The 25,723-nt window shown below is 37.9% G+C and overlaps 1 protein-coding gene and 1 long non-coding RNA gene across 3 annotated transcripts in view; both read left to right on the top strand.

Annotated features, from left to right (window-relative positions):
• Window positions 1-1,455: 1,455 nt before the first annotated feature.
• Window positions 1,456-25,723, top strand: part of ST8SIA4 (ST8 alpha-N-acetyl-neuraminide alpha-2,8-sialyltransferase 4) — a 100,374-nt gene continuing 76,106 nt past the window's right edge. For both annotated transcript variants that reach the window (XM_082723837.1, XM_082723838.1), the window contains exons 1-3: window positions 1,456-2,411; window positions 8,808-8,939; window positions 19,068-19,325. In XM_082723837.1, the coding sequence (XP_082579963.1) occupies window positions 2,299-2,411; window positions 8,808-8,939; window positions 19,068-19,325 (503 nt within the window). In that variant the 5' untranslated portion in view covers window positions 1,456-2,298. The remainder of the gene's footprint in view (window positions 2,412-8,807; window positions 8,940-19,067; window positions 19,326-25,723) is intronic.
• LOC309861182 lies at window positions 20,798-24,488 on the top strand. Its single transcript, XR_014309807.1, has 2 exons — window positions 20,798-21,637; window positions 22,687-24,488. It is a non-coding gene; the product is annotated as an uncharacterized lncRNA (long non-coding RNA).

Raw genomic sequence — 25,723 nt, forward strand, 5'->3', positions numbered from 1 at the left:
ATATTGCCTAGACCATATTAACTGCTCAAAATATGTTGTATGAATTTAATTAAGTGATACATATTACTCCATCCCCACCAGTAAGTATTTTTTTTTAGAATCCAAAGTATCTTGTTTACTGTTTAAAAATCAAATGTTAACCTAAAGAATTTAATTAATTAACCTAAAGAATCCTAACCATGCATTGCCCACCCTTTTCCTGCCCCAATTCCCTTTTCACTTAAATAAGAAGCTGTTTTATTCTTGCAGTTTCTGCTAGTTGAGAAGTCAGTATGATAGAGATGCTAGCAGGATTTGCCCAGACATCAATAAACTCCAAAGGCTCCCGGAGGGCCACTTGTAGTGTCAATAAAGGCTCATAATTACTTGCTCCTTTGAGCATTTTAGACCCAACCCCCCAATTCACTAGGCTGCTCAGATGAAGCTTGAGAACTGAGAGGTTCTTAACTTCTTAAACCCTAGGCAAGGAAAGGCAAACATTAGCAGGGACCTCAGGATTTTAAGCAAAGGTGCTGGCTGTTATGGTTGCTATCTTAAGCCCTCAGGGGGCTCATAAATCAGAACTCCCCTTCTTGCCCAAGGAGTGGTGGTGGGCCTCATCATTTCCCAACTTGGGGAAGTATAAACCCCCAGGGCCCAAGAGTAGATGGCAGCTGGAGCCTCTGCACAACCTGAAGGAACAAGGAGTTCAATTGAAAGAAGCTGCTGGAAATATGGGAAAGGGGTAGAGAGGCGAGAAGGGGAAGATCTTGGTAGATGGGGGAAATTCCTGGCTTCCAGACCAGCTTTCACACCAGGGGTGCCTCCCTACCGATTACCACCAGCCAAACCAAGGCATAGGTACAACCAGAGCAGCAAGCTTCCCTCTCAGTGAGGGCAAGACCACAGAACAGTAAAGAAGTACTCAGCTCAGGGTTAACCAGGACTTGAAAGTACTCCTGCCACACAACACAATAGGAGTAAGAAAATCACTAGGAGGTGAAAACCCGAAGTTAAATGCACATCACTGAGACTTTTGAGGAAGAACTTGCCCTTCCTTCTTTCCTTTCTTATCTTCCTACCTCTTTTTTCCCCCCTTTCTTTCTCCCGAGTCTGGATGTACTTGTATTTCAAAAGGATGTCCTTCGTGGCTGCTTTTTCTCAGAATTCTGTTTCTCCGCAGTGAAGTTTAAGGAGCATTGGAGTTTCCTTGACTCCTGCGTGAGGAGTTTCCAAATGGCAATGAAAAAGAGTCACACAAATATCCACAAAGCGCCTGAAACCTCTGTCATCACTTGTTTCCTACTAGGTCCTGAATCTGGGTGGTCATCCACCACCCGCTCCGAGTGGGCGATCGGCTAATTGGTTCATGTGTGCATTTGTACTTTCCAGACTGAGCTGTGCACTGAATACAAAACGTCCTCCTCCTCCTTCCCTCTCCCTACCCCGATTCACTCTACTTGGGAGGGCGTGTGTATGCGCGTTCACGTGTGTATGTCCGAGTGTGTACGTTCAGCAGAGGCGCCAGGAAGAAGCTACCCCATCTGCACACACCCCCCACCTCCACTGTATACGAAAACGAAAACGAAGCATCTCTCCAGCAAGCTGCGTCTCTAATCTGTCCCCAGCTGAGGTGTCCTCGCCACGCTAAGGACAGACCATCTCCGCACTCGTCCGGAGAGCTGATGCTTTGGTTTCCCGGGAAGGCGACCTCAATTCCTTCTGGCGCGCTGCGTTCTCTCCGGGGTGTGCGAGTGCTGGTGCGTGCCTGCGCGCGAGTACACACTCGTGTGTGTGTGTGTGTGTGTGTGTGTGTGTACACGACTGCGAGCTTGTAAGCTTCCTCTCCCGGCACTGTGCAGTCAGCGCCGGCGACGTTACTCTCCAAGCAGCCGACAGCAACGCGAGGCAACCGCAGCCTCCGCCCCCTCAGTCTGGTGATTGGCTGGTTTTGCTCATCATTTCCCTGCTAGGAAAAGGGAAGGGCCAGTGACGCCCCCGAACCCAGCTGCAGAAGCGGCCGCCACCTCCAATGTACAAGGTGTCTCATCTGAGAAGAAACCTGAGCCCCAGGGAGGCGGCGCGGAGCGACCGGGGCAGGGCTGGCGGGAACCCGGAGGGAGAGCGCTGGGCAGCGCTCAAGGACCAGCGGGAGCTCGGACGCAGAGGACCCTTGCGACCAGTTCCTGAGATCCCGGCTCCACGTTCTTCTCGAATTTTACAGATTTTCCCCCGCGACTGTATCTCCCCAAAACGGAGCCTTTCTATGAAGAGAAGGTGAGGGAGCTGGGGCAACCAGGACTTTCCCGGGCACCCAAGATGCGCTCCATTAGGAAGAGGTGGACGATCTGCACGATAAGTCTGCTCCTGATCTTTTATAAGACAAAAGAAATAGCAAGAACTGAGGAGCACCAGGAGACGCAACTCATCGGGTAAATGCAAAGCTTCATTTCAGGATATAACAAAACAAAACAAAACAAAAAAGTCAAGCCATAAATGAAATGGGAATAGAGTCGGTAGAGTGAGGGTTGGGATAGTATGTGTGTTGGGATGCGCTTTTGTGTGTTTAGTCTCATGAATTAAATAACAAAGGCTGTTGGTCGAGGTGTGTGTGCTTCTCCAGGGCATGTTCCCAGTGTGAGTTCAACTTGCCCGGTGTGGGGGTAGTGACAGTTTTGCTGGCGCTGGGCTTCGCACGCCCAAGGAGAAGTCACTGCAGAAGTGTCAACAAAGAACGTGTGCCCTTGTCCTTTTAAGCCCTGGGCAGAACTCAGGAGAGATGTCTTCATTGCCCATGTGGTTGTCCTTCCTTCTTTCTCTGCCCTATCACTCTAAGGAGAGAGTAGAGAGCCGGCTTCCTGAAAGGCTGAAGTTAAAGCCCAGAAAGCAGAAATGTGTCTCCTCTGTTTCTTTCCTCTTCTTTGGCGTTGGGTAGATCTGTGTATCATTTGAATTAGAAACTCCAATACAAGCAAGGATTCTTCCCTATTTGCTCTTCTGTGGGTAAAACGCATGGGCGTCATGGTTACAGTTTTAGAAACCGGGTACTGTAGCTTCACACAGACTATATTTCTGCTATTTCTACAGTTTGTCTAAATGAGTTCAGAAGCTTCCCCCACCCAGTAAGTTCTCTAAATAATCGCACTTCCTTCCTCCCTTCCCCTGGCCTCTGTTGCTTTGAAGTTTACCCAGGAGGTGGCTGCAACTTTGTGTTGCTTACATAGCTTGGAAGCGTTTTCTGAGGATGTGAACCTGGTTGTCAACTCTGTTCAAAGTCCTGTTTCGGAAATCCTCCCTTATCCGGAGGCGTCCGCTATCGGAAACTCCACGCTGGCAGATGCCAGCCTGGTTTTTATGTTCCCTGACATTTATCAAAATGAAGATAGAGCCCTTGCCAGTGTGTGTGTGTGTGTGCGCGCGCGTGTGCATGTGCATGTAAGGACTGCTAAAACGTGCACGCGTGCACACATACACACACAAACTTCATGCACTCTATTTAATATTCCTGCTGCTCCCTAAGTAATGAGTATTTCAGTGAGCAAGACGGTGGCTTATACTTAAAGGATTTGCTGTTTTATAGAAAACTAAGATAGCAGAAGTACAGTCGAAAGGGACTGGGAGGGAATGAAAAAGCTAATAAAGAATGAGCTGGATGGTCGTTATGCAGCGACAAATCTACAAATGGTCTATTCCGGAAAAGGGGGGGGGCTAACTGTAGGAGGTCGTTTACACAGGGAGTGGGTGGCTTGAAAACGCAGCCGAGCCCAATTGTCAGCAAAGCAGGACTTTGGGCGGGGGCGTGGGCATCCACGGCCGACCTGTGCTTCCCAGGCAGACAAAGGGGTCTCCGGGAAGGTGATAAAGCAGCGCGTGGGGGAGAGGCGGAGGTTGGGCGTGGGGGGTCGCGGCTCTTTGTTCCCTTCCGGGCCGGTGGGCTCCGAACCGAACGCGAGCGTGAGCCCAGACAAAGCCGCCAAGCCTGGCCAGAACTCCGAGGGTTCGGGCCCTCGGCTCGCTGAGGAGCAGGAGTGGGCGGACCCGTGAGCGACAGGAGGCGCCCCGTGCAGTCCAGGAGCCCTCTCCGGGCCTCCCTAAACCGCCGCCAGGAAGGGGGCGCGCACCCCGGGTCCCTCCCAGGGGAACTCGGAACCGACCTGGGACGCTCCGCGTTTCCCGGGCAACATTCGTCCTGCGGCCCTTCCCTGGACGCCGCGGGCCGGCGAGGTGCCGCCGAGGAGCCGGCGGCGCAGCCACGCGCGCCGCGGTCCGGCTAGCCCGGCTGGGTTCCGCTCGCCCCCTCTCGGGGCTGCGCTGCGGTTGCTCCCCGGCTCCTCGGAGAAAGAAGGAGGCGGGCGCGTGAGTTAATCAAACAGGAAGCGAGGTCCGCACGCACCGCTGTCTCCGCTCCTCCGCGAGGGTGGGAGATCCAGTGCGGGGACAGGTTAGAGTCTCTTTAGAAGTCAGGTCCCCGCTTTAAAAAAAAAAAAAAAAAATCACTTCTACGTCTCAGTCGGCAGCCGGGCTCCTCCTCCTTAATTAAAACCCGCACGCAATTACGGTGGTGCGGGGGAAGGGCCGAGAGCCGCCCACGGGCGCCGCGCTCCGGGCGCCCCGCAGCTCCCCCCGGCCGCCGCGGCCCCGCGCCCGCCTCTGCCCTCCCTCGGCGGACTTGGCGCTGCTCGGAGACTGCGGACCCAGCTAAGTCCCCCTGAGCGCGCTCTCCGTTTTCCCTCCAGAGGAAACGTTCGCTTCGTGATTTCGTTTCAACTTCCAAATAGTGCTTCTGGTGGAGGAGTTGACTCATCCAACGACCCAGTGATCTCTTTGACTCTACTCTTGTCTACCCCAGGCCGTTTAGAGGGGCTGGTCCTGAGATGAGTAAGTGGAGATTGGGCCCCAGAGTCCCGGTCTAATATTTCAGAAGTCAGGTAACAGGCAGCCTCTGACCTTTGGGAGGCACTGCGTGACTTGAGAGTGGGCGGTAGGTTCAGTCCTTGTACCTTAGAACCCTCTCCCCGACCCCCCGCAAAAAAAAAAAAAAAAAAAAATCCTCATATTTAGTTTTCCTGCTACCATTTCCAATAGGCAGTTTCTTTATTCCCCATCCCCCCCCCCCCCGCCCTTAACTGGAGGTCTCATCGAGAGTCAGTGCAGCGTTGTTCTTATATACGATATTGAACAGTCATTCCACGCAGAGGAAATAGAACACAGGCACAACTTTCCTGCGCATCATCTACATTCTCATACCTGCAGAGAATAAAAAAAAATTTTTTTAAAAGATTTTATTTATTTAACAGAGAGAGGGAGAACAAACAGGGGGAGTAGCAGAGTCAGAGGTAGAAGCAGACTCCCCGCTGAGCGGAGAGCCTGATGTGGGACTGGATACCAAAATTCTGGGATCATGACCTGAGCCAAAGGCAGACACTTAAGTGACTGAGCCACCCAGGTGCCCTAAAAGCATGGTTTTTCTAAGGAATTGAGAATGGGTCAAGTAATTATTGGAAATGTATCTTTTCATGCAACCCTATCAATTGCCTGGTATGATTACTAGTTAATAAAGTTTTGACTCAAAAGGCATGGGGCTATAAAGTGGTTTACTCTTGACATATATATATATATATATATATATATATATATATATATGAGTTCACTGACTTTGTGCACTCTTTGTATATAATGGTGTTAACTGAAGGGTCCTACAAATAAAAACATGTGGGTGTGCCCATTTAATGAGATAATGTATCTGAGAGTGTGGCATAAACTTTTAATATCACACAACTATTTGTTTTAATTGCAAGTCTTTAAATCTTGACACATACTGTGCTCCTCTTTGATCACAAATGAGACTAATTTTCTTATCATCTAGAGATTTCCTTTTTAACTTAACTGTTCTTTTTCGCACTGAATAATTGTCCATATTAATTCTGAAACTTATAATACTGACAGTAGATATAAGCATTCATAGTTAGAATACTGCCATTGTCAGCAAAGTTAATTCCAGTTGATGCTAGTGTAGAGCACACCCTTACAAATCAGGAAACCCAGGATTTTCACTTTGTATGCTTGCTTCATTTGGAATTCTACTAGAAACTGTAGGCAGGAGGTTAAGGTAGTACATCTCATCTTTATTTTTAGTTGTTTGACACTTAGGGAATGAAAACACCAAATTGCCTGCCGTTGGTACTCAGGCTTAGTCTTCTTTTGAATGACTTTCATAATTTTATAATATGGAGGAAATTTAATCTAGTTCATGGGGAACACATTCATTCCAAAGCCAAGTTATGAAGAGTTTTTAGTGGGGCTGAATGCAGGGCTTTTGGGACCTAATCTCAAGAAACAAAAGTAATTATATTTGTTACATACTCCAGAATTAATAGAATAAGTTGTAGTAATGCCTGGCAACTCATATTTCAAAGAGAAAAATATTTGTAAAAACTAGTAACATAACTAATGATTAATTTCTGTCACTACTATCATTGTAAGTAGGTTTTCTTAGCTCAACATAAGCAGGAATGCTTTATAAGATATATTGCTTTATGCTTCCTTATTTCCCTGATGTGCTTTGTGATTTTCTGCTTAGAAGTGTATGTTGGATCTTCCTGTGTATAGCCCTGCGCAAGAAATGTTTTCAGTGCAGCTGTTTAGTAATTGTGTTTGATCTGGAATGAAAAACTAGTAGTGGGTGGCAACATCCTTCATGCCTTGCATTGAAGGAAAACCCTTTCTAAGTCAGAATACTACCAAGGTCACAAATGGAAACATCCCGTGAGACCCACTTAACTTTATACAAAGAAATTTGCTCCAGAGACTCAGATTGCACTAAGCCTAGCCTTCTTACATAGGAATTCCATCTACTTCAAGAAGTGGCATTAGTAGTTGCTGTTTTTGTTCAAAGTTCTTTCCAGGAATGAAACTGAATTTTGGTTTGTCATCAGTTCAATGAAAATGGTTCAAAGAGCAGAGTAATATGGTAGTATTTCATTAATACAAAACTGATTTAAACTTTTAAAGCACTCTTTTTGTAACTCTTGGAGGTTCTGAAAAGCCTCCATATAACTGAGTATATCACAGCAATTATTTTGCCATGCAAAATGTACTCTTAGCTGTATGTCAGTGAAACAATCTTCCACAGATATTTAAAAATGCCAGCCCATGTATATTTTTACTTCTATGAGAAGTTTATTGGAGTAAAAAATAATTGTTATAATTGTGACACTCTGTGGTTAGAAAAAGATGGTATTAACAATCCAGCTAACAAGATAAAGGTAGGAAAAAAATCTCTGCCCTAGAAATAGTGAGAGTTTGTACCCATATTCTTGAAGGCATCTCCGAAAGTGTGAAGGTTAGCTTCTGTATATATTCATGTTCTCATTCATATCTAGTTATTATCATTAAACACATAATATAAAAATTGACTTCTGGGCCACTGAGTAGTAAATTGCACCCTATGCTTCCTAGCATCTTAAATAACCTCTATAAGATGATTATTATTGACCATGCATAGGCATGCAAATGTATCCTTTTCATCAGTAGTATAGTTTAAAATACTGATTTTTATAGAGTTCTAAATTTCACAAGCATGTGATGCTTTGAGTGCTTCACATTGGAACTACATGTTTAAAAAAGAATGCAAACCAAAATACCAAACTATAAGCCTCTAATTACAGAATTCATCTAACAGCTGTTACACAGGCAATGTTTCCATTGATAGTAAGAGAGGATTGCCTACATAATAAACACAGTTTTAGATTTTGTGTCTGAGCAAATAGTCATATTACTTTTTAACTCTATTTTTGAGATTTTAAAAAAGAGGTAACATGTAAAGAAATAAATACAGATACTGGAAGGGCTGTACCATAAACAGGTAGTATTTTGTTTCTGTGAGTCTGGGTTTATGGCTATAATTACTAAGAAAATAGTCTATTGAACAATAAACTGGTTTCTCTATAACGGTCCTGATGATACAAATGCTATCATAGGTTATCTGTCACTGTCATCAACATGACCAGCACCACCATGCCACCTATATGCTTGCCTGACAGCATTGATTGAAAAGGATGGCACAGTTGATTTTGTGTATGTGATGTAATAGAAAAGACCATTAAAAATGACTACTGAATGAGTTTTCTTTCTCCTCATTACAGTGTCTGTTTCCCCACCACCAACTATCAGGAAAGTGTCTTCAGTGTTGAGATGATTTCAGACTCAGTGTAATTTTGGGAATTAGCACTTCTATAGTGCTTTATAAATTACTTTCCCATACAGACTCCCGCTGAATTCTCACAAAGTCATTGCATGGTAGATAATGTTATTGCAATTTTCAAGATAAAGCAAGGCCACTGTGGCCTAGAAAGAGAATATTATCCAAGGACATATAGGTTAGCAAGTGAAAGAATCACCAGCTTGCCCAGATCAGCTGATACTCCAAAGTCGTCTTTCTCTAAAACAAAATCTTTTTGTTGTAAAAATAAAATTGCAATCTTGGGAGTCACAATTATACAGATGCAAGAGAAGTGGCCAAACTTCCTGTCTCTATTGTCTAAGCACAACAGGGAGGAAGATAAAGTTAGAAGACAATTTTTTTTTCTTTAAACACCACAAAGGCTTTTCTTTATGTGAAAAGTGTGTTTATTTCAAAGAGAGTAAGTCTAAAAATGTCCTGATAAAGTCATAGTCTCTTACTTCTCATAATACCTTTCTTCAATCTCATACCTCTTCTAACCATGTAGAAAAAGTTGTCACCAGTAATTCAAATCAAATGATGTGTTATGCTACTTAGATAAAATGCTTCTTACTTTCACAGAGCTGGCATTTTTGTTTTGTTTCAGAGACGGTGAACTGTGTTTGAGTCGATCCCTTGTCAATAGTTCTGATAAAATCATTCGAAAGGCTGGCTCGTCAATCTTCCAGCACTCTGTAGAAGGTTGGAAAATCAATTCCTCTTTGGTCCTGGAAATAAGGTGAGTTTCTTTAATAAGCCATAATAAATTTCACATCATGCTCTCAAATACACTGGGCTTGGCAAACTTATATTGAATACTTGATTTATAGTTTAGGTATGAATACTTTAATAAAAGAGTGAACCAGCTCTACTTAATGTTGATCAATGAAGGAGATGAAACCATAAAACTGAAATCATTATGCAGTCAGAAATTTAAGGAAGAATATGTGATTTTTGAATATACTGTCTTTATTCTAATAGAATAAAATATTCAACAGAATACTAATATTTAATAGACTTTTTTATTCTATTCCTCCAGATGGACATATATTCTGAGAATTATCTTTAACTTCTTTATTAAGTCTTCAAGCCTATCTGTGTCTTTTCGCACTGGATGAAAGTAGAACCTGTTCAACTCCTATTTTGCTGACTATTCTAAATAAATTTTATTTACTTTATAAATGTGTATTTCCATGTGCGTTCCTGTAATAAAAGTCTCAATAATTATATCCTAAATTGGCAAAAGTCAGAAAAAAAATTTTCTTGAGTACTGCTTTATTCATTGTAAGATTTTGGCATTTTGCCTGAAACAAGCTCTTGAACTCAAACTCCATGCCTGCATGTATCTATTATATCTTACTTTCTTCTAGTACAATTCTACAACTAATAAAATTTAGGGTCAGACCTTCCTGAGCATGGAGGATGCAAGCACATCATGTTTTCCTATACCTACATTGCTATATTGGTTGATATGTTTAAATCAGAGCATTTCAGTAAATTAAACTCAAAAGAACTATCCTTTATATAAAAAATCATTGCAATTTCATATTGGCAAAAGGCTACTTATTCAATGAACAACCATTACTGCCCAGATTTTGTAAGTGGTTGCGAGGATAAACCGTTGATCTCTGTCTGTGTTTCTGTCTACTCATTTCTTGGATCATACTACATGTAATGTAGATAATGAGCAACTTGAAGGAAGAGGCTGCTAATACTCCTCTTCAGAGTATGCATTGCAGTTCCTAAAATGCTTTGTGGCAAAGACACTCAGTCCATGTGGAAATACACTTGAAAGACTGGAAATTTTTTAAAAAGATGGGTGCCAGGGAAATGCAGGAATTCGTTTGTTTTGAAGTTTTGGAATTGGCTGGAATGGGAAACAGAAATCAGACCATGGCAATGTCAAATAGTGTGTACTTGATTGCTTTTAGTTATGGGAAGTTTTGTGTATTTGTAGGCAGAGTACAAGAATGAGGAGATGAGTAGGGTCTAAAGACAGAGTTTATAAATTGGTGCCTTTTGGGTAGAATATGGTCAGTAAACAAAATTCATTTCAACTGGATAAATAAAAACCCTTAAAACCAGGATTAAAATTAAAATTAGGAGATGCCTTATAAAAGAAAACTTTCTCTATACTCTTAAGAAAGTGAAAAATTTGACAACTCTGGACCTGTATGCCTTCTGAGAACTAGTTGGCTGAGGTCAGCTCTACCCATGATCCCTGCAGCTTAACATTTTTCCACTTGGGGTTCCCTTCTTTCTTGACACATATTATCTTCTTCACTATCTCACTTCCCTAAATACAAAATTGAATTTAGAAACCCTAAAAGAGATAATTATGAGAGAAAAGCTACAGAATATGGAGTACATGAGGTCATAAATACAAGCTTGATTTAGTTTAGAATGGAATAAGATTCACATTTCTTGGTAGATATTGGAAAGAGAAAAATATAGGTGATTTAAAAGGGAAATTTTTGATCTATAAGGCTGTCTTAAAAGGAACTTTCAAACTGAAAGATTTGGCAAGAAGTGAGTAAGGCAGTATAGATCAGGTAAAGGAAAGTAATGGAAGAAAGTAAATTAAGAAATGTTAATAGTTTAATTAATATATCTAAATATTAGATAAGGTAAAGTCTAATAAGTAAACTCAAAAAGTAATTAGCAATAATTTAATTAATATATAAGGCCATGCCTTCCTAGTATCTATACGAAAATGAGGCTACAGAGGTACATTCTGCTATTTTTAATGTATTCAAGCTAAGGGTATTAAACATAAATTGAGCCAAGCAAATCATTCTTGCAGTTTTACAAATTAATGAAGATTGCATTCATATCTGTGAAGGTGATCTGTTTTCAATTATAACAGATGATAATATGTATGAAATGTTACTACTCTCTTCACATGATTCTTCTTAAGTGAGAAAGAAGTAAACAATAAAACATTGAGCAAACATTGAATAATACATACAAAATTGTCACTTCCTTACAAGGAAATAATAAATTTGTAAAACTGTTATTCTACATGAAAACAGTTCATAAAAATTAAAATTGCCTATAGCATTAGTGAGTTGTATTTATCAGCTTGACATCTGTTATAAAAAATTTAATAATGTGAAAATGTCCGATTGTTAGCTTAGCTCTTGTTTTTCATGCCAGAAATTTAGCATAAACTAAGTTGGATTATTATCTTTCTTTATTTCTTCCCCACATCTATAACATTTATGAAGAACCACATTATTTGGTCTCTGTGAGTGGATGTCAGCATATTTTACAAGTTTTTTAAAAATTCTACTTTGAAGTTTTGATTAAGATACTACAACTAATAATTTTTGATCTTACATGATTAAACCATGCTTAAAGATCTTGCTCATTTTAAAAATCTCATTAAACTTATAATGCTCTTGTGACATTCTTAATAAATTATTTATCTATTTGCATTAACGTGTGAAACAGTCACTGATGATAAGTTGTTTTTCCCTACATTTGTAGAAATGATTTTTTTCTTATTACTAATTTTTTCAGCCCTATATATACTCTGGTACTTTCGTAAACTCATCAAGAATTAATTCATGTATGTTCATCAAGCAACTGTACCTCTGGGGAGTTTTTTGAGAGAGGTGGTTTCACCTTCATTGTGCTTTGGAAATTCATCAATGATTTAGAAGAATTTATCCATTCCACAGCTAACTTCACAATTAAAATAATTACCTTGGTTAAGGACTTGATTTTACTGCTAGTAGTTTGTTCTTTGTTACAGTAAGCTAAGAAATGACATACCTGTGGCTTCTGGGTGGATCAGTCAGTTGAATATTTGCCTTTGATTCAGGTCATGATCCCAGGGTCCTGAGATCTAGCCCCCAGATCGGGCTCCCTGCTCAGCGGGAAGCCTTCTTCTCCCTCTTCTGCTCCCCCTGCTTGTGCTCCCTCTCTCTTTTTCTCTCTGCCAGATAAATAAATAAAATTAAAAAAAAAAGAAATAACATATTTAAGATGCATCAGATGTTTGTGAATAAATCTATAAACATTGTTCAAAGAGAGTATGTGGTCTTGTCCGCACTTGTGACTTCACCCTTTCTTCCCCATCTTTAGGTTGTTTATCTTTTTTTCCCCTTAAGAAACCTAAGGAATTAAAATACCAAATATGTTCCAAAATTCATTGTTTATTTGGAACACTGAAAAAAGTTAAATTAAATTAAAAAAAAAAAAAAACCCCAAATGTGGATGCATAGAGTTGTATGCGCTTAGCTTAGCTACTCATCAGCACACATCATAATTAGAGTATTTTCGAGTCAATGTCATCACCTGTCAAGGTTTTTTTTATAATATATATTTTTAAAGATTTTATTTATTTATTTGACAGAGAGAGATCACAAGTAGGCAGAGAGGCAGGCAGAGAGAGAGAGAGGAGGAAGCAGGCTCCCCGCTGAGCAGAGAGCCCGATGCGGGACTCGATCCCAGGACCCCGAGATCACGACCTGAGCCGAAGGCAGCGGCCCAACCCACTGAGCCACCCAGGCCCAGGCGCCCCACCTGTCAAGGTTTTTAAACAGATCAAACTTGCAGGTTAACTAAACATAATCGCTAATTTATACATGCTTACCTACCAAAAAGAACTTGCTGTTGCAGGCATGGATTTACTTTAAGGAAAGGTCCACATGCACTTCTTCTACTTACTTTGTTCAGTAAGTAGCCAGAGGAGAACATCTTGGGTCACGTAACTTGTTAGTGGCAGAGTCAAGCTTCAGAGCTAGGCCTAACTAGAACCAAAGCTCTTATCATGAAATAAATTTCCTGGAGGACTCTATATTAATCCTAAAAATGTAGCCTTAAGAAGTACACAGAGTGGAGAGTTTTTCTGCTCCAAAATAATAAAATATATTATTCATCCAGTACTACTGAATTCTGGGTCAAATAACCAAATGGCCTTCTGCAGAGTAAATTAAATTAAAAGAAATGCTTTTCTTCAAGCATTTTGAGAGCATTTTGCCTTTTCATTTGGCTGCGTAGGATTTTTCTTTGATACTAGAATATCTTTCTGTAACAGCTGGGACCCTAAGCTCAGAAGCCCTAACAAGCTACAGGTTATGTTCTTCCAGTGCTTTGAAGGATGTTGCCTTGCGAAAATAATCTTTGAGACAAAAAATTGTGTGTTCTCTCTGCTTTTTTGTAGGCGTAATGAAACGCTTGGCGCTTCTTAAACCTTTTTCAATTTCTTTTTAGTAAACCACGTTAGTAACAATTGAATTGATTCGGCGATTTTTGTCTAAAGTCCAAAGTGTGCAAAACCTTATTCCTAATATACGTATCATAACCCAGTTTGCTTCTCAACTTGTGATGCATCCCAGCTGTAAGATTTGTCTTAACAATGCTCGCTGATGGAGTCAACAGTGTCATTTAGATTAAATTTTAGTTGCCGCAGCACGTATGCTTGTTGTTGACAAGAAACCTACAGAGAAGAAAGAGTGGCACCTGGTGATAGGTTAGCTATATTTAACATTTCACAAGTGAAAACAATGTTTAGTAAATTAATTCTCTGGAACTCTGCAGCTGCTATTTCAAGTGATGTGTGATGTTGAAAGGGAAGTTCTAGTTGAAAATTCAGTTGAAAAGTTTCTGTATAGAATCTGTTCCTGTCAGTTGAACAGTCTCAACCAGCCTTTCAGTTTAAACCATCATTGCCTAACAAAAAATAATCTTTATGACTAAGATTTTTAGTCTCACTGAAAGTGAAACATATTTTCAGATTCTTTCAGTTATCTTTAACCTTAAAACATTTGCTGAATTTAGATTTTTGCTTATTAATAGGGTTTCAAAAGTTACTTTTTGCCCACAGAATGACAGTTAAAGACCAATAACAGATCCTTCTTTTCAGTCACACACAGAAAACACAACCCCTTGCTTTAAATATCTGGTAATGACTTCTTCCCTTATCAGGAAAACTAGTATTGAGACAGCCTGAATATTAAACTTTAGCTTTGGTTGATTCATGTTTCTTTAGAACCCAGAAATTAAACTGAATTTCCTTTCTATCTCTCATTTTGAAATAATTTTGTTTACTCTCTTCACTTATGTCAGTTATCTGAGCAAAAACATATATGTTCTTCTTGGTGATTCTGAAAATATTATTCAGTTCACTGAAAGTTTTTCATGCTTCCAATGACATTTAGTTAATTTTATTTAAGCACTAGTTTTCTTTTTTTCATATGCCTACAGTATGAATAACAACTAAACAAATCTACAGAACTTTTTATAGTCCATTACATCTATAATCTAAAAAATGCCTAGTGGTCCCTCAGTGGCTCAGTTCGTTAGGTGTCTGCCTTAGGCTCAGGTCTTGATGCCAGGGTTCCTAAGATCTAGTCTGAGTTGGGCTCTGTGCTCAGCAAGAAGTCTGCTTGTCCCTCTCCCTCTTCCTTTCCTCTTCCCTACGCTTGTGCATGTTTTCTATCTATCTCTCAATTTAATAACTAAAATTCTTTTTTTTAAAGATTATTTATTTATTTATTTGACAGACATCACAAGTAGGCAGAGAGAGAGAGGGGGAAGCTAATAAGCTAATAAGCAGGGAGCCCGATGCAGGGCTAGATCCCAGGACCCTGTGATCATGACCCGAGCCGAAGGCAGAGGCTTTAACCCACTGAGCCACCCAGGTGCCCCAATAACTAAAATTCTTTAAAAAATAAAATAAAAAATCACTACAGCTTGCTAGGGAGGGGAAAAAAAAAAAAAGACCCTAACCTTTCTTTACTGTTTCCAAAAAAATATTAAGCATTGAAGCCACAATATTGCTCACTCATTGTAATTATTTTCAGTTTTTCTTGAATCTTATACCAGGAATCTTAGCTCAAATAATATTCCATGCATAGATGTAAACCCTAACATGGAAACTGAAATTTAGTTCAGTATAAGAAAAAGAACATACTGGAAACATTCAAGGTTTCCTTTTACCCTTCTTTCAGTTTAAAAATGCAAATACTGCTCTAACAGAATAAACAATCATTGAGCCTATAAAAACAATATTGGAAGAACACATAGTATTATCTGCATTTAATAATTATGTCATTTATCTCAAGAGTTAGGCAATGTGGTATCTTTAGAAATTTTGCTCAACTTTTTTTCTTTTTAAAGATTTTATTTATTTTTTTGAGAGAGAATGATCCCAGGGAGGAACAGAGGGAGAGGGAGAAGCAGGCTCCCCCATTGAGTAGGGAACCCTACACAGGGCTCAATCCCTGACCTTGGTATCTTGACATGAGCCCAAGGCAGACACTTAGCGAACTGAGCCCCCCAGGTGTCCCTGAAATTTCGCTGAACTCTTGTTGTCCACATTTTACATTTTAGTATCAATTTTCTCTAAGAGTGAACACATTAAAGATGTTCTCTTATACTCAGGAATGTCGAAGACCTGTGTTTAAAATATTTTGCTGCTAAATTTCTTTAAGACAGCAAAGATGCTATTATTGGAAAGTCCCTTGTACCATCAGTTGACAAGCATAGAAGTGTTAACTTGTTTTGTGAATAAAGGGATTTTCCCTTTTGGATTTCCAAGTTAAAGAGTCTTCTTCCAAATCTGAATCTCTGGTCTATTCGCTTCACACTTGTAAACATTTCACTGCTTACAAGTTACAACTTCAAGTATCTAAAACGCACACTTTAAACTATGTTCAAAGGAAAATGATAATACCAGCTAGTTTGGTGATTTGACCACATCCGTGCGATTTTTATTTCAGAGCCAGCCTTGTCATTTCCACAGGAAATGAGATTATTTTTTGAAATACAGGTGTCAGGCATTGCTAACTTTTTTCCCCCAAACAAATGGTAGTTAATAAGTAGATACAGAAGTTTCTATGGATTGCTGTTCCTGGTGCTGCTTAACTTTTGTGAAGAACTAAATGTGCTTACCATAAGGCAAGACTTGTCAGTTTTCTGCTGTTCATACACCTGAAAGTTGTTGATTTCCCTGGCAATTGTTTTCATATGTAATCTGTACTTTGTTAAGATGAACCGTTATGGTGCCTGATAGTATTACTATTAATTTTTAAATTTCATCTGTAGGCATTTACACAAGCTTTCCTGTATAAATTCTACTTAACGAACCTGATATTCTGATTGAAGAAAAAATTTCAAAAAAATATTTTCTTTTCCAAAGAGTTAATGGATATATCCCTTATGTATCCCTTATGAGAGTTAATGGATGTATCTCTTATGTATCAAACCTGGCCAAAGTTTTCAGCCAACTGGTTTTCTAATAAAACTACAAATTAAACCGGGACCTATTTAAAGCAAACCAAAATAAACAAAAAAGAAATATTTGACTTATTTTCCATCTCTTCTTGCTAGCCATGTTTCTGGCTTGTACCTGGGACTGGGAGAATTGCCCTTTTGGTGGAATAATGTGAGTAGGTCATGTTGTCTCAGTACTAAAATTTATGAATGGATAGAGCTTAAATAGTAACAGCACTAAAGGAAACGATGTCTGTCGTATCTTAAATGTTTTATTAATGGTATTGTTTTTAGCACTCTGGAAATACAAGCTTACAATAAGAGCACTTCTGTAAATAATATCCAATCTCCAGTCTGGAGAGGGTTTTCCCAGATTGCTTCTAACTGGTATGTGTTTGGTCACTGGAGAATGAGGTGGTCTCGGACTTTTGTAGGCAGGCTCATAGCTTCTTTGGCTATATAATTCCCTCAAAAACTTAGTAGGCTCCTGGGCCATTTCTTTATACTTCATTCCTGGGATAAGTAACTGCACCCAAAGATTTCACCTAAATAGTTCTTCAGTCTCTGACTCTCCCTGTTCTAGCCTAACCCTTTTCTCCCTTCATTTTCCGCCCAACTTACTTGAATCTATAAACTTCGGTGGGAAGGCAATGACTCTTGCTCCTGGAATGACTCTGATCTATAGTTTTATTTCTTGCTAACTGGGATATTAAAAACATTTTGGAGGTCTCAGTTTCCACACTTTCACACAGTCTACACACAGTTTACATACAGGCCATTTATTGCCAGAGACATTCCTACCTTCTGAGCCTGCAACTTGGCTGTTTCATTCCTGACTTTGCTTTTTTAGTGCCTTGCTAGAAGGGGCAACTAACATGAAACAGCATACAAACACTTTTTAACCATGTCTCCAAGAGCAACAGGCTTATTAGATACAGGATTTGACTTCCAAATTACTTCAGACAACCATTTTATCAAGTGCTTTGCTATATAATGCCAAGGTCGCTAGCTTTCTAACTAGCTATATCTTTATTTTCATTTTCCACCATCTAACTTAGCATTTACCTACTTGTTTATTCAACATCTCACATCTGTTACTGGTTTCTTTTTATCATGTGTGGGATAGGCTAAGCTTCCGTAACAAAAGAGAGTGATATTTTAAAATACTATAGTTCAAACAAGTTGGAAGTTTATTTCTCTCTTGTATAGCCATGCACATGATCTACTCATATCCCATGTAAGAAAACTCACATGACCAAACCCAGATGCACTTGGGTATGTAAATGGAAATTTTCTAGTTGAAGATTCATGTGCCTCAGTAAAACTTAGAAGATACAAATACTAAAAGGAAGACTGGAAGGAAGAACACTAAGGAACAATTAGCTATCTCTGCCAGGCATAGTGTGGTGTTCTGTCTATCCATTTTTTTTCCTCTGGATTCTTGAGCTTCAAAGGAAACTTTCAGATCATATAGTTTTAACTCTTCTTCAAATAATTGTAATATACACATGATTTGGATTAATGTGTATAAACGTATTAGGAAATTTAATCCTTTTAATAGAATTAAGTGAGATATGATTCCAAACCACTTTGAGTTATTTCTGTTTACCTTAACTAGACAATATTAAACAAAACAAAATTATTATAGAGAATTAATTAAAGCTAGCAGAATATCTAGTTATGCAAAGCCAAATCATGGTATTTTCATTTTATTTAATAAACTAATTTTTCTTATTTTTTTTCTTCAAGTTTTTATTTAAATTTTTGTTAGTTAATTTATAGTATAATCCTGGTTTCAGGAGTATAATTTAGTGATTCATCACTTAGATAATACCCAGTGCTCATCACAATCAGTGCCGTCCTTAATACCCATCACCCATTTAGCCCATCTCCTGCCCACCTTCCTTCCAGAAACCCTCAGTTTGTTCTTTATAGTTAAGAGTCTCTCTCTTTTTCTTTTTTTCTCTTCCCATATGTTCATCTGTTTTGTTTCTTAAATTCCACATAGGAGTGAAATCGTATGCTATTTGTCTTTCTCTGATGGATTTTGCTTAGCATAATATACTCTAGCTCCACCCACGTTGCTGCAAATAGCAAGATTTCATTCTTTTTGATGGTTGAGTGTATATATCACATCTCTTTATCCATTCTTTATCCATTCATCAGCTGATGGACATTTGGGCTCTTTCCATAATTTCACTATTTCTAACAATGCTGCTATAAACTTTGGGGTGTATGCGACCCTATGAATCAGTATTTTTGTATCCTTTGGGTAAATACTTGGTCATGTGATTGTTGGGTTGTAAGATAGTTCTTTTTTTAATTTTTTGAGGAATTTCCATACTGTTTTCCACAGTGGCTATACCCAAATATATTTTCTGTATCTTTTTTCACTCTATAAATAGATGTATATACTATATACTATATTTATTTACCAATCGTTGAGAAACTCTATGCAAGTGATTTTTTAAGAACAAATTCAGTATCAGTAGAATCTATTTAATTGGTTGGTTTAGGTACCACCTTACAATTTAAGATTAGTAATGTTCAGTTTACATTTTCTCATATCTTATTTTGTACATGATAGTACCATCTCGTGGATATGTTGTCATTAATGGAAAACTTTGCTTGTATTTCAATATAGGAAGAACATTCTTCGTTTCCTAGATGCGGAAAGAGATGTCTCAGTGGTCAAGAGCAGTTTTAAACCTGGTGATGTCATACACTATGTGCTAGACAGGCGCAGGACATTAAATATTTCTCAGGATCTTCACAGCCTCCTACCTGAAGTCTCACCAATGAAAAATCGCAGATTTAAGACCTGTGCAGTTGTTGGAAATTCTGGCATTCTGCTAGATAGTGAATGTGGAAAGGAGATTGACAGTCACAACTTTGTAATAAGGTGAGCATTTTTCTGTTCCTAAGATTGTAGTTTCTTCCAAGATGTTTTACTGAGGTATAGAAAACTGACAGAAACATATAATTCTAGTATAATTCTAATATTAATGTTAAGGATTATTGAAAGTTCAAATACTTATTTATGATAAGTTTTTCTGTGTAGTATCCAAATTTACGTTTACCCTGGGATATAAAATTAAAATTACTGTATCACTGAAAAGAAATGAAATTATTGCATCTTATTATAGCAGTAAGATTCATAATAGCTTTTTTTTTTGCCAAATGATAATTATATTAGACTTAATACACAGGAAAATGACTTTTATTAATAGCTTTTCTTTATGTAATTAATTTAATATTAATTCATTCACTAATATAGTTAATGGTTATTTATTAGTTAATTAATAGTTAATTTTTATATTGGTGAATGGATTAATTCATTCAATCCACTTAATTGATATTTTTAATCCTTTTTACATACAATAAATTATATTTGAACATTTCTGTGTAATGATGTAATAGATATAAGTAATTTAACCCTTTTAATGACATTTATTAGATTCTAAGAATATGACAAGTTTATAAAGTTTTTAAAAAGTATATAAACAAGTTTACATTTGGTATCTTGCACCAAATTGCCTGCATTATTCTTTATATGTGGTATTTGTGTATGATAGTATATTTTGGTTTTTGCTTTTTCTCACATAACTAAATATACCTGTTTTTCATTGATGGTCAGCAGATGTTTGATGAGTCATGTGTTTGGTTAACTTTAGATGAACTGAAAGAAACAAAGCAATAGAAATGGGATTGTGATGACAACATAGATATTAGCTTTCCATTGCCAGTTCATGCAATCGAGACATATGTTTTGACTTGTTTTAGTTCTTCGGGAAAATTTGCTGAATGAATGAAGTATGTATGTTGAATATGAAATGTTTCAATCTGAAGATAGACAGGAAGGTATACCAATTTGCTCTGTTAATGGTCTGGAGTCTTGAGGTTATGCTGGAAGTCAGCCTATGAAAGTACAAATCTTGAATGAACTATTTTGAAATATAGTCTTTAAAATAAATGTAATTAATTATATAAGTATTAACCATAAATAGGCAATTTTTTCCATAAAACTATAATAGCCATGAAAAATTATTATAATAGAACACTACCAGGTGAATAACAATGAATATAGCTATGAACATTTTACTTTATTGTTTTACCTTTTCTCAGTTGGAAGCAGAATCAAAGATTGATTGTAGATCCAGCTGAGCCTTTATAAACCTGAACTCTTTTTTTTTTTAAAGATTTTATTTATTTATTTGACAGAGAGAAATCACAAGTAGATGGAGAGGCAGGCAGAGAGAGAGGAAGGGAAGCAGACTCCCTGCTGAGCAGAGAGCCCGATGCGGGACTCGATCCCAAGACCCTGAGATCATGACCTGAGCCGAAGGCAGTGGCTTAACCCACTGAGCCACCCAGGTGCCCCTATAAACCTGAACTCTTAAATTGATTGGACTGAGTTGTGGTTGGGGGAGAGGGTCTCTGTCAACATGTAGATGTACAAACAAAATTGTCTCTAAAAAGGAGGGAAATATTTAATTAGGGAATGACACTGGAAATGGAGGTAATGAGCTCCAAACATTGAAGACTGTGTGAAGATCGTTGTGAAGAAAAACTAAGGAAGGCTAGGATGCTTGGGTGGTTCAATGGGTTAAATGGCTGCTTTCAACTCAGGTCATGATCCCAGGGTCATAGGATGGAGTCCCACAGGCTCTCTGCTCAGCGGGGAATCTGCTTCTCCCTCTACCTGCTATTCGCCCCTGCTTGTGCTCTCTGTCTCTCTGACAAATTAAAAAATATAAAATTTTTTTAAAAAAAGGCTTCTAAAATTTCTGAAGAGACAAAATCAGAGGTCAGGAAAAATGAAGTAAAGATTTTACAGAAATAGAAATTAATTCCAATGTAAAGGAAAGAATTTTGAAGTTTAATACTGGATCTGCATGTGACTGACTCCTTGTTCTTATATCCCTCTAAGCTTTAACCCTGGGCTCTATATAGCTTAAACCTTGGTATCTATATATAACTTACTGGGTTTAGCCCCATTTCTGATTCTGAAATTAAGATTGTAGTCTTAATACTTCTGTCAGTTCACATAATTACCACTTCTTTCTTATAATAAGAACAATTAAGACCTAATATTTTAGCATCTTTGAAATACATATTACAGTATTATTCACTATAATCACTATGTTATACATTATATCTCCAGAACTTTGTTATCTATCTGTTACAAGTCACTTACTGGTATTTGAGCAAATGGTATTTGAACAAATTGGTATTGAGCAAATGGTGGACTGTTTTTAGGAATAGAACTTCAAGAAGTTATTTATACTTTTCTAAGCTATAATTATTTTTAAAATTTATTTAACAAGAACAAAATAATGACCAATCCCTTCAAAAATGAGGAGAACCGGGGGCGCCTGGGTGGCTCAGTGGGTTGGGCCGCTGCCTTCGGCTCAGGTCATGATCTCAGAGTCCTGGGATCGAGTCCCGCATCGGGCTCTCTGCTCAGCGGAGAGCCTGCTTCCCTCTCTCTCTCTGCCTGCCTCTCCATCTACTTGTGATTTCTCTCTGTCAAATAAATAAATAAAAAAAATAAAATCTTAAAAAAAAAATGAGGAGAACCATCTTAATGAAAAACATGAAAATTATCACGATAATTATTTTTATTTTCTTTTCCTCCTGCATCTTACTAGCTTCCAAAAATAGAAGTTGGAATATTTTAGATTAAAGTATGTATTAGGGAAATGTTTCTGATTTTAGGTTAGGATAAGGTTTCTGATTTTATGAGGAAAACATAGCAAGAGTCCGCTCATGATTAGAAATAAAATCTCTGCCGGAAAACAATCTTGGTTGTATCATAACTATTTAGGGAGTTCATTCATTTGAGTCTCCTAGACACAATAGTCCTCAATGACATATCATTATACCAACTTCAGTCCTTTCTGAAGCTCTTGTCTTTCTCACGAAGTTTTGTCTCATCATCTATGTGCTAAATACCTTTTCCTTCCCCACATATGTTTGACCATTCATTATTATACACATCTCTTTTACCCTAGAACACCGTGAAGGATTTTTCCTGTAAAACTCCATCAGAGCCTCAATCCTTGCAATAGTCTCCCACCCATATCAACCTGGTTGAAGTTGTTACAAATTTTAGTAACAATCTTTAGAATCTTTCAAGTTTCTCACCTTCTTAGAAATGTACTGTGTCTGTATCTGCATATCTATAGATACTTTTGGTAATTTGATTGCATGTATAGCTTGTGTTCTCAGGTTGTTTATTTGTTTTCCACTTCTCCTATTAGTAAGTTTGTTAAGAGAGGTACATCATGCCTGGACTGCACTGATTAGTCTAGTGACCCCTCAAGGATCAGGTTCATCTAGGTATTACATTCAACCTGACCTCTAACTTAATAAACCAAAGCATTACTTGTAGAGAAAATCTTCATTTCACATTAAACTTTAAGCCTCATCTTTAGTTTTTTCAAAAGGACTTTATATAAATAAAATATAATATAAATAGACTTTATAGAACTAAAATGCTGGGTTTTTTTGTATAATGATGTACAGTGCATTATTATATGTCAACAGTTACCTATTCTTCCAAGCAGTTGTAGTACTGTGGGAAGAGGGCATGGCATATATACATGGCATATTGTCCTGTGAATATGATTTTGGTGAATGCTATTTTTAATACCCCACATAAGTATTTTAAAATTATTCCATGAAAAGTGCCTATTTGTGTGTTTGCACATATAATGGTAGCTATTCATAAATACAAACACATACACACACACACACACACACACACACACACACACCATGCATTTTTCTCTCCTAAAAAATAGACTCCTTTAGTGGCAGTTTGTATCATGATTTAATCAATTAAATTAAATGTTGGCTTCAGTGGGACATTACACAAAATAAAAGCTCTGGTCAATATGATATTTTAAGTAAGAGAAAGATAGAAAATTAAGTTAAAGCCTAGTTTAGATTCTCTAATAACTGATAAAATACTGAATTTATTTGTAAAATCTATGTGTGTGTTTGCATTTTAAATATATATGTGTGTGTGTGTGCATTATATATGTGTGTGTATGCATTATATATATATATATTATTTTTTTTAATAACATTGAAATGTTCTTAAGTAACAGAGTCCACATTAAGCCATATACAATGTGTTTCTCTGACTTCACTCAGCAGAGTATCCTCAATCTCAATCCATGTTGTCACAAATGGCAGGAAGGGAAATATTATTTTAATATTATTCATTAGACCTACTTCTCTGGATATAGGCATTTTGAATTCTCTGAATCTGCCACCTGAAACTAGAGGAGACTATGACTTTCTTTTATGTGCTTCTGTATCCGTGGAGTTGGCACAGGCTGGGATCTATACAGAAAGAATGTTCTGTGGGATGTATAATTTTATCTCCAATATTCTCTTTTCCTGTCTGGGATAAGCTCTTCTTCTCTTCAAATAAAATCTGTATCTAGGGCATTTTTAAGAAAAGAGAAGTACAATTTTAGGCCTAATGATAGCTTTATTTTATTAATTAATAAAAAGAAGACATTCCAAATACTCAGTTGGCTACTGTTACACTTCTAACATTATTTTAATTTTGTGTATAGACCAAAGAAGGAAAAATATATGTGATTTTAAAATTGTGAAACATTCCTTTGTACTGGTATTTCTAGAACCAGGACATTGAGAGGCCTTCACAAATGATTCTCTCAAATTTTTCTCCCATCCAAGTGCCACATTAACTACAGTTCTACCCATTGAAATACATCTGTTTGGTATTATTCTTACTGTCATTACATTAAATTATTTTCTCAAAAGGACTAGTAACTTACTACATTAGTTCATTCATGCAACAAAACTTGATGGGTGCCAGGGGCGCCTGGGTAGCTCAGTCATTAGGCATCTGCCTTTGGCTCAGGTACTGATCACGGAGTGCTGTGATTGAGCCCTGCCATCGGGCTCCCTGCTCGGCGGGAAGCCTGCTTCTCCCTCTCCCACTGCCCCTGCTTGTGTTCCCTCTCTTGCTGTGTCTCCCTCTGTCAGATAAATAAATAAAATCTTAAAAGAAAAAAAAAAAAAACCCACAACTTTATGAGTGCCAACCATGGGCCAGTCATGAGTGGAATTCAATTACAGAATGATTATCTTCACTTTACATTCCTTCTTGCAGGAGGCCTGTCTCTGAATAATCACTGAAATGAGAAGTCTCTAAAGACACATGGTAAAATCTAAAATATTTCATTGGCCAGCATTGGTACTTCAAATTATGCAGAATGATAGAAAATATTTGAAAGAGAGTATGAGGTATGCTTCCTGTACTGAATGAGACTGTTCAAACTCAGAATTTTACATGAAGTCTTTGAAATATTCCAGAAGAACTCTAGATAGGTAACAAATCTTCGGATGTCACACACAGTACATTCTAAGAAGATACTGCAGGGCATTACAAGATATTAGTATAGTGCCATGAACTGTCTTGACAGCCTGACATACGCTAACCAGAACATACTGAACAGCTACATTACATACCTTACAGAATTAGCTAAGCCATATATAGACTCAATCACCTTACAAGATACAGAACAATATTCCAGTCACTCTAAAGAGCCTGTGACTTCTTCTATAGTTGCACTGTAGGATATCTGGGCCTACTTTTACACTTGACACACAATCTGTGGAATAGTTTGAATAGCACTTTCTCTGAGCCAGATTTCATTCCAGTCGCTCTTTTTAATATCCCATGAACAAGAAGAATATCACTAGACTCTTCATCACTACATTAAAAATTGGTAAGCATTAGAGAAATTATCCTATTGATATGAATGTATATATTTTGTATTTGGGAGGCTTGACATATGCTCACTGTTGGAGAGAGAAAATCAGTGCTACATAGGAAAAGCCTTACCCAGTATAGAGTTCAAGTCCAAGCAGAGTTCACAGTAATGTTATTCATTGAAGTTGGACTTCTTTCTGTGCTTTACTTCACTAATTTAGAAACTGAGATTATTGTATAAACTACATCTCTTCATCTAAACTTCATCCACAATTCTCCTACTCACAGAGTCCACAAGTGATAGAATTGCTCTACAAAATATCTGTCCTGTTTATTCCACATGGACATACCTAAAAGTATGCTGTAGAATTTCAAGAATTTAGAGTTTAGAAGACAATATATATCATTTCCATATCATCATAGACAAAGGAAAATAGGTTTAGAAAGCTACTTTTAAACAAAAACAATTTGTTTAAAAGTATCCTTTAAATCTTTTTTTAAACTTTGTATAGTTGTAAAATTATTATAACAGTGTATATCTT

The sequence above is a fragment of the Mustela nivalis genome (genome assembly GCF_964662115.1).
Source record: "Mustela nivalis genome assembly, chromosome: 3".
In the NCBI taxonomy this organism is placed as follows: domain Eukaryota; kingdom Metazoa; phylum Chordata; class Mammalia; order Carnivora; family Mustelidae; genus Mustela; species Mustela nivalis.